This window comes from Notothenia coriiceps, unplaced genomic scaffold (genome assembly GCF_000735185.1).
Source record: "Notothenia coriiceps isolate Sejong01 unplaced genomic scaffold, NC01 NC01_scaffold00021486, whole genome shotgun sequence".
NCBI classification, from domain to species: Eukaryota; Metazoa; Chordata; class Actinopteri; order Perciformes; family Nototheniidae; genus Notothenia; species Notothenia coriiceps.
Genome location: NW_011354187.1, coordinates 1 through 9,873, shown reverse-complemented (window position 1 = coordinate 9,873; position 9,873 = coordinate 1). Strand labels below are relative to the sequence as shown.

At 44.3% G+C, this 9,873-nt stretch overlaps 1 protein-coding gene across 1 annotated transcript; it reads left to right on the top strand.

Moving 5' to 3' along the window:
- The first annotated feature begins 5,687 nt into the window (after positions 1 to 5,687).
- Positions 5,688 to 7,325, top strand: LOC104953293 (zinc finger BED domain-containing protein 5-like). Its single transcript, XM_010780212.1, has one exon. It carries the CDS (start codon positions 5,688 to 5,690, stop codon positions 7,323 to 7,325), a length of 1,638 nt encoding a protein of 545 aa, XP_010778514.1.
- Positions 7,326 to 9,873: the final 2,548 nt, after the last annotated feature.

Sequence of the window (9,873 nt, the reverse complement as noted above, 5' to 3'; positions counted from 1 at the left end):
TCTGTAAATAGGCAAATTTTAAAATAGCACATGTTTCAATGCTGATTGGTGAAATGTTATATTCATAATTTGTAGTTCAGGACCATGTTTCCTTGCATTGACAGTTCTCTGTGCTGAGTTTCTGCTGAGTTTCCGTTGCCTCATTTTTAATTTTGTGACCTGTCTGGTTTAAATGAGTGTGTTGCTGCTTTGANTTCATGGATACAATAAAAAAAAAGCTGTTGCCCTGTGCCCTGTCGCGGCAAAAAACAGAAAATTTTTCTAGGGCCTTTTTAGGCTGATAATCCACAAAAAAGGAAACACGATGATCGGCATGGCACAAAGGAGCGATCTCACAATAGAGGTTTCTCAATACTCACAATTCCCTCCTCGACTCCGTTATCCTCATACTTAGTCCGCCCACGCAGGAGGGATGCAGGAGAGTGGAGGAGAACCTGAGGAAAGAGGGAGCAGCAGGGGCGGGTGTAGAGAAATGAGACGTCGGCTCTCCTCTGAGCGGTGTATTTTAAGAGAGAGCGCCATCGATGCGGGATGACAGGAGTTCCGTGGACTCTCTCTCGCTGCTGGCTCGGATGACGAGATGTTGCTGTCTGTATTGCTTATTATTTTGTTATTCATCACAGTGCTTTTGTGGGGTGGGGTATAATGTTGTTCTTTATTGTGGAGATGGCGGTTTCGTATCAGCATCACATATTTTATGATAAATGTAGGCCAATTTTTCAGAATGCAAAGCAAAAGAGGAGAGGCACTGCTGCACTAATAACGCTAACAGCAATCAGAGACTGGCTAGTATCCCCCCCTCTCTCTCTTGGCGCTGAGAATGGGGAATAGAAATTTACCGGCCAAAAGTGTGTAGTTTACAAGTATTTTTAAAGTAAGCATAGATACAAAGCGCAACTGAGACGGCGTCTGTCCGCCGCATCTGACGCGAGCTGTTGACAACACACAGCACCTACACACTGTACACACGCAGGGCCTAACACACGTGCCAACAAACACCTACAGCGCCTAAGCATAATCAAGCTACATGCCGTTGTGTTATTTTGATTATGGAAGCACAAATTGGCTTAGAAAGATAGTCGACTGCGTTTGTTTGTAGATAGTGGCTACTAAACTAAGCAAATAGCAGAGAGTAGGCGCTGGTGGTATTACTGGAGTGGATATATATTTACCACGTGCTCTGCTTTCTGGCGACAGACCTCACAGCTGTTCTTCACTGGAAACATCGCGTGCGCGGGAGAAGCAGGTACTAAAATAATATCCAGGGATGCGGATGCAGAGGTCGATGGGCTGAGAGTAAGTTCCGCCGGTGGATCAGCGCCTGTCGCACCTTCCCTGAGAGATGCATTCCGTGGAGAGGCCGCAGTGAATGTTGTGAGATCGATTGCCTGGTGTTGCGCGTCCATCATACGTGCCCGATACCATAACCCCCCCAGCACCATGAAGCCATCGATTCAGCGAGACATACGCCCTAGCGCGGCGGGTAACCATGAATTCGCTACCCTGCACACGCTAGCTGGAGTGGTAGTGATGTCTGGTTGTTAGCGTCTAAACTCCTTAAAAAACTATTTGTTTTCTCGAATCGAGCAAAGCAAAATGACATTGTCACAGTGGCCTTATTATGTGATTAACCGAAGCACACGTGATGTACATCAGGTGGCTGAGTAATCGTAATCCAGCTGTGAATCATTTGATATGACAAGGCCCGTATTAACCATATGGACAACCTAGGCAAAGAGAGTGCCCAGGGGTCGACTGAGTAAAGGCGGCCCTTTCAGTGACAAGTGAACAATCTCATCTTGTGAGAATGAAGATGGTCATTGATTATGGGCTGTATCTCTCAAACTGCCATGTCCAGGCTTATGATCATAATGGATCACTCATGTAATGGACTGCAAGATAAAGCAACACTCAACATTACATTCCGTGCGCGGCACACTCCTTGTATTTGGTTTGTGTCAACTGTGTTGACAAAATGTTTAGTCGTGAAGCAAGCCTAGTTTTGCTGATATACTTCAAACACATGCTGTTTTACTCTGCCTTACCCACCGATGGTCTAAAGTGTTCACTGAAAAGTCCCTGCGCTAAAATCTCTCTCCTGTACAAGAAGACGGCTGCAGAGGAGCCTCCACCAAGAGGCTCTGTGTGAGAATTACACTGCAAATGAATTACCTCGTTCACACCAACGCTCCGGTTAGTCCGTGCTGGCTTTTCAGGTTCAGAACCGGGTTCTTCAGGTCTAGCTCCGGCTCTGTTACAACACAGAGTCGACTGGGGCTGCGGTCCTTGAGTCATCGTTTGCGTCATGACGTTAACCGTAGCGTGCCTGCCCTTCAATAGCCAAACCGCGCGGAATCCCCTCACAGCTGACCCACCGACAAACAACAACAATGGCCGATGCTCCATCTTCCTCTGAATTCAGAAACCAGATTCCCTATTATGTAGCTCCAGTTCTCTTAAGTGCTGCTTGTTAATTTTCTCCACGTTGTGTGAAATGTCAAACATTCAGTTGATGTGCCTCGATGTAACATGTGTTTGAGGTGCTTATCTCTGACATTCAGCTGCTGTAGACTAGCCGGGATCAGTAGCTATGAGCTGCTCCTGTTGAACTGGCAACAATATGCTTTAGATCAATCGATGTAAACGTAGTGTGTATATTACAATAAGAGGACTCTATCCTGTATCGATGCAGATCAAGCATGTAAAAAGTAGGGCGCTAGGCTAGGTTGTGACGTGACAATTATTTAACACGGAACAGTAGCAGCAAGCGAAGAAGACGACATTACATTGAAACATTTCACATAGATGAATTGCTGAGTGTATATGCGCCAAAGATGCATGATGAGACTTTTGTGATTATTAGTGTATTTTATCTGTTCTTCTGAATAGTGCTGAGGCGAGTTTCAATACAGAAGAATTTTTTGTTTCTAGGGAGGAGGCGTGTTTTCCGGGCATGTTGCAGAGAAAATGTATAACATATTCTTGTTATTATCCTGCTTGGTTAGTTACCCAGCAGTATAGTAAGCTTGCTAGCGATTTCATTACTGAAATCTGTACCTCAGAAGGTGACGAAGTGCCGCTAGCGTAATAGCAGGTATGGCTAGCAACAGTTTGTGTAACAATCCAAGATAAGAATATAGATAGATTACGCTGATGCATAACAAAGATGACCATTATGAAGCACTCATAAAGGCTTCTGTGACGAATATTAGACAGTTGGACAATTCAAAAGAGTTCATATTTTCGAAGCAACTTACCTCTGGAACTGTATCCACCGCGGACGTAAGTTGGCTTGGATGATACGCATCAGCTAAAGTGCAATGTTAGTGAATGTTAAGTGAATTAGATCCAACGCCTGCAAATGACAATATTGGGAACTATTTCGCGTGGTTCATACCCCGCCATGTTTTTACAACGGGTCGGTTGATGTTTTTTTTCGGATTTTGTGATCCGTCTGTTGTGGTTGGGTGTTGTTTGTTTTTTGGGCGCGGTGTGTTTGTGTGGAGTTGTGTTTGTTGTTTTTTTCTATAGAGGTATCTCGAATTGTGTGAGAGTCCGCCTCCTCGAACTCCGAGCGCGGTGCTGCCTCGAGACGTTGGGTGTATGCGCTCTGTGTTGCGGAGGCGGTAATGTGTGCTGAGGTATATGTGTGTACCGAGGATGTTGTATAGGAGTGGAAGCAGGCGTTTTGTCTTTGTTGTATGTTATGTTATCGTCCGTGCTCGCTGGAGGTTGTTTTAATGTGTGTGCGATTAGATATTGGTATTGACTTGTACTGATATCGGCTCTGAGCACTCTGTGGTATCAGTATATATGGTTGTGTTGCGATGTTACTGTGTTGTATAGTATCTCTTTTATTGCATTGGACAGTGCGGTGATAATTGAGGACGGGAGAGGCGCGAGGGCAGATGCAGACGTATACACACACACCACACATATATATATATAATATATACAATTTCAGAATCAAACAAGTATGGAGAGCACCTCTCATTAATAACGTAACAAATCAGAGACTGGATATCCCCCCAACCCCCCCTCTCTACTCTCTCTCTGTTGCTTCCAAATGGGGAATTGGAAATTAACGGGCCAAAAGTTGTACCAAGTATTTAAAAGTAAGCAAGAGGACACCAAAACCAACTGAGACGCGTTGTGCCGCCGCAGTCGTACGCACTGTTACAACACACACATACAGGACTGCTTACCACACACACACCTATGGCTCCTAAAGCATAATTCAGGCTACAGCCGTTTGTGTATTTTTATTATGTGAAGCACTAAATGGTCTTACGAAAAATTATTTGACTCTTTGTTTGTAATATTACCTCCCTCCCCAGGCAACAAATACAGAAAGTCAATATAGACCGTTATACGAGGTGTATATATTTTTAAACACTGCTCTGCTTTCTTCACGACCTCACAGCTGTTATCACTGTAAACATCGCGTTGCGATGCTAAGCAGAGCGTGTTACTAAAATATATATCCAAGGGGATGGCGGCGAGAGCTATCATTGGCTGAATAAGTCCGGCGTGCGTCACGCCTCCACCGGCCGATAGCGAGGCGGAGTAGCGCGTGGAGGATGCATCAGTGTCTCCTCGGTTAGAGCTCCTCCAGAGAGCCTCCTCGAATGCTCGATGCGTCGGGTCCTCGAAGTGCATTTAGGAGAAATGAGATGTCCCTTCAAAATTGCGCACGTGGAAAATCATTGTCCGGGTGCACGACGGTGGATTGAGGGAGTCGTGTAGTCGAGGAGGGCAGAATTTGAGGAGAAGAGCGCGCGCGCGAGAGCGTCTGGATGATCGCAGAAGAGAGAGAAGCCTGACGTCACTTCTTTCTTCTTCTGCTTTGGGTTTCGTGGCAGGCCGCACACAACTCCACGGCGGGTATTACTGCCGCCCAAAATCCCCGGCCGGAAGTCCCCCGGAGTTGGGGACTGGCTTCAGTTAGAAGCTGCTGGGTATGGCTATAAAGATCCCGTCCAGCGCGGCAGTATAGAGATAGAAAATGAAAATGAAATAAATGAAGTTGGAAATCAACTCTTTCTCGTGGAGAGACAACTTTGATTTTCTCTGTTCTTGTGGAGTTTGCATCATTGCAGTTTTGCTCCTCCACGCTGTAACATCACTGCCCCTCACCTGCCATACGAGTAGATCAGGTGGTTCCCAAACGGTGTGCCGCGGCACACTGGTGTGCCGTGAGGCAAGTCCAGGTGTGCCGTGGATTTTGTGACAAACATACGTTATTATTGCAATATACAACTACACAAAAATAATTATTTTTTTATTTTACTATATCAGTACTTTGTATGCACACATTTCATAATACAGAGGCAAACTCTATACCTAAAAACGATTATTTAAAAAATAATCCTCACAGAACCCCGTATTCCGCTGTTAACGCAGTTGCGCAGGTGGGATTTATAAGACTGTGACACATCAAAGGCTGAAGGACAATATTAAAACTGAGAAACAAGCAAGCGGGAAAATGGAGCGCTTTTGTGCGGAGCAAACCAGCAACCACCAGTGTAGAGACTGCCGACAACCCACCACCGAAAGAGAAGAGGAAAAAAACTGTCAGCAGACAGTACCATGACAGTTATCTGTCTTCTGGCTTCATTTGGACCGGGGATGTGAACAATCCTCAGCCCGAGTGCGTCGTCTGTCGGGAGAAGTTAGCTAATGCTAACATGGTTCCAAGCAAGCTGAAGAGGCACTTGGAAACCAAACATCCCGCCCATGTTCACAGTAACTTGGACTACTTCAGAAGAGCGCGGGATCTGAACCAGAGGCAGCAAGGACGTTTGTTGGATTCTGTGAAAGTGTCTGATAAGGCAATGGAGGCGAGTTACATGCTAGCGGAGCTCATTGCAAAGCAGAAGAAGCCTCACACAATAGCGGAGACACTCATCCTCCCTGCTTGCAAAATACTTGCAGGTGTCATGCTGGGTCCAGATGCCGCAAATGAGCTATCGAAAGTGCCGTCGTCTGATAATACGATCAAAAGAAGAATCGACGACATGTCCGAAGACATTGAGGAACATTTGGCAGAGAAACTGCAGGCGAGCGGCAGATTTTCCCTCCAAATAGATGAATCTACGGACATCAGTGGGGCTGCCCAACTTCTGGCAAACGTCAGATATGTTGATGCTGACTCCATCAAAGAGACATTTTTATTCTGCAAAGAAATGGAAAGCCACACCACGGGAGAGGAAATATTCAGGGTAACTAATGACTATTTTAAAGAGAACAGTCTGACCTGGAATATGTGCGTCGGTCTTTGCACAGATGGTGCGGCGAGCATGACGGGGAGAGTGAAAGGATTCATTGCTAAGGTGAGGGCACAAAACCCACATATCGTGACAAACCACTGCATTCTGCACCGAGAGGCATTAGTTGCCAAAACCATGCCCCCGGAGTTGACTGAGGTGCTGAATCAGGCCGTGCAGATGGTGAATTACATAAAATCAAGGCCCCTGAAATCTCGCCTCTTCTCCCAGCTGTGCGCCGAGATGGGAGCCGACCACCAAAGCCTGATCCTGCACACAGAGGTACGTTGGCTGTCACGGGGGAAAGTCCTATCCCGTCTTTATGAGCTTCGGAAACAGCTTTTGGAGTTTTCAGGTGAAAACGCTGTCCCACATAAAGACAAGCTCGCGGATGAGAGGTGGTGCGCCAGGCTGGCTTACCTCGCAGACATATTTGGGCATCTGAACGAGTTAAACGCCAAGCTTCAGGGAAGGAATGAAAACATTTTATCGTCCACAGATAAGATTCGGGGGTTTATGGGCAAACTTCTCCTGTGGCAGGAGGCTTTGGAGCAGGGCTCCATGGACATGTTCCCGCTGACATCAGCTGCGCCGCAGGCAGCTAAGGAGCGCGCTGTGTATGCGGAACACCTTCAGACCTTAAAAGAGAGGTTTGAGCAGTATTTTCCACGTGTGGCTGACATCGAGGACTATGACTGGATCCAAGACCCATTCCACCAGGAATCCTCCACAGAGAAGCTCTCCATGAAAGAGAGAGAGGAGTGCGCAGAGCTCCGTGTGGACCGCACACTGAAACTCAAATTCAGTGAGCTCCCACTGGATCAGTTTTGGTTGGCTTCTGCATCGGAGTACCCAAGCATCTCCCACCACGCGATTGAGCAACTACTTCATTTTCCCACTACCTACCTGTGTGAGCTGGCGTTCTCTACTCTGACTTATATGAAGAACAACAGCAGGTCACGGCTGTCTGTTGAACAGGACTTGCGAGTTGCCCTCTCTTCAGTGCCACCGAGGATTAAAAAAATCTGCGCGCCCCGACAGGCACATGTATCCCATTAATCTGTAAATAGGCAAATTTTAAAATAGCACATGTTTCAATGCTGATTGGTGAAATGTTATATTCATAATTTGTAGTTCAGGACCATGTTTCCTTGCATTGACAGTTCTCTGTGCTGAGTTTCTGCTGAGTTTCCGTTGCCTCATTTTTAATTTTGTGACCTGTCTGGTTTAAATGAGTGTGTTGCTGCTTTGATGAAGCCTAATTTGCTAAAGTTTAATAAATTTATATATATATATATATATATAATAATATATATATATATATATATTATATTTATAATAATTTAAAAATTTTTTCGTTAATAAATATTTCATGAGTAATATAGTTGTCTTTGTCACATTTTATTTGCCATTAGTAAATAAGTATGCACATTTACAGATATTTTACATGATATGAGTGATAACACGTGTTATAAGGGCTTATTTTAGGGTAGGTGTGCCTTGAGATTTTTACTTGTCCTTTGGTGTGCCTTTGGCCCAAAAAGTTTGGGAACCACTGGTCTAGGCACGCCCTAGCCGTTGAAAGCTGCTTCTCAATGGGTACCCTATCTGTAATAGAGTACATGGAGGAGCCCTGACCGACCCGTTAACATGTGACCAGTTTGGACTTACTGGCTGAACATTAATCAGATTAAACTCGAGAATCCGCTATTTGAAATGAGGCGATTACAAATCGCAAAACCTGCGATTTTTGAACATTTTTTTTTCAAATTTTCTTGTGTGTCAGGTCATCCACCACCAACAGGAAGTCACAATTACTGTGCTCCACCATGTCCAGCCATTGTTAATCAGTCAGAAGGCCCATGATTTAGAAGGAGATTAGACAGATTGATCCAATCCACCTGCCAAGTCTTTATGAAATGTCTGTCCTTCCAAATGGCTTCTGAATGGAGCTTTCCTAAATGGGTTTGGTGAAACAAACCATGGCTGATTAGTTCCAGTAATGCTCCATCACGATCGGTTCTTATACAGGTGAATCTTAAACTTGGGACTTTAGTGTTAAAGCATACCGAACGGAAGTTTCAATGTTGTTTATTATGTACACGAGCTCGGGCTGCGGGGATACTTAAATGCGGAGCACGTTGAATGACACTTTCTATCCGGTTACAGGCAGTTTGACCTGATTTGTTCCTACAATTAAACTGCAGTTATGAGATCTAGCGTATGTCAAATATGCAATCCGAATCGCAATTGCAATTTTTGTCAGAAAAATCGCAATTAGATTTTTCCCAAAATCTGCATCCCTACAGGTTAGAATGGATGCATTGATTATTAGTGTTAGGACACTTCTGCATGGACAGCCTCTATAGATGTGTAATGTTGCGATACATGCTTTCACATTGACATGTACAGAATATGCTAACATCATAGCTTACTTCAGGCTCAGTATACAACATCTCTATTGAACAAAGAATAATGGACAAAATAACCTTTCAAAACTACAAGCTCTTTATAACGCTGTGCCACCGTTAGGAGTAAAGCAACAAAACCATTGTACAAATTAGACTCAAACGCTAGCGAGTCAGCCACGTTAGTGTTGATACTGCAATGAGACGTATTGTGTCAAGTGAAGATTGAAAGTGATGTTGTTTAAGGTGTTGACCCATAGACGCCTCTGATGCGAGTCCACGGCAGATCTGATTCATTTCGAGCGGGGCATTTCTTCCAGTGTCCGAAAGGCGTGCAGCCGGCATCGTTAACAATTGCAGAGATTACTCAGAGTTGACCGTCTTTCTTGTACAATGCCGAACCGTGTGTTACAAAGCGTTGATTATGTAGATAACTTCCGAGTGCAAGCAAGAACACTTTGAACCTAGACTATCTATGTCTGTTAATAAATGAGAGTTGGGGGATTTCATCGCACTAAGCACACCAGCTCTGACAAGCATGACGTCTATCAAACAACAAGTAGCAGAGCTAAAAGTCATTACTGAAAATCTTATAATCTAGATCAGTGGGCTGTGAGCTCACACGTAGAGGTAAATGTTCCGATACAACATAGAACACTCCGTACGACTAGTTACACCCTGGTATTTTATTTTGGAAATTGATTTGTTCCTGAGGTACGTCCTCAAATTAAAGCCTTCAGAGTTTATTGATATAATAGTCATATATTATAATAANTATATATTATATATATATATATAATATATATATTATATAATTTATTAAACTTTAGCAAATTAGGCTTCATCAAAGCAGCAACACACTCATTAAAACCAGACAGGTCACAAAATTAAAAATGAGGCAACGGAAACTCAGCAGAAACTCAGCACAGAGAACTGTCAATGCAAGGAAACATGGTCCTGAACTACAAATTATGAATATAACATTTCACCAATCAGCATTGAAACATGTGCTATTTTAAAATTTGCCTATTTACAGATTAATGGGATACATGTGCCTGTCGGGGCGCGCAGATTTTTTAAATCCTCGGTGGCACTGAAGAGAGGGCAACTCGCAAGTCCTGTTCAACAGACAGCCGTGACCTGCTGTTGTTCTTCATATAAGTAAGTCAGAGTAGAGAACGCCAGCTCACACAGGTAGG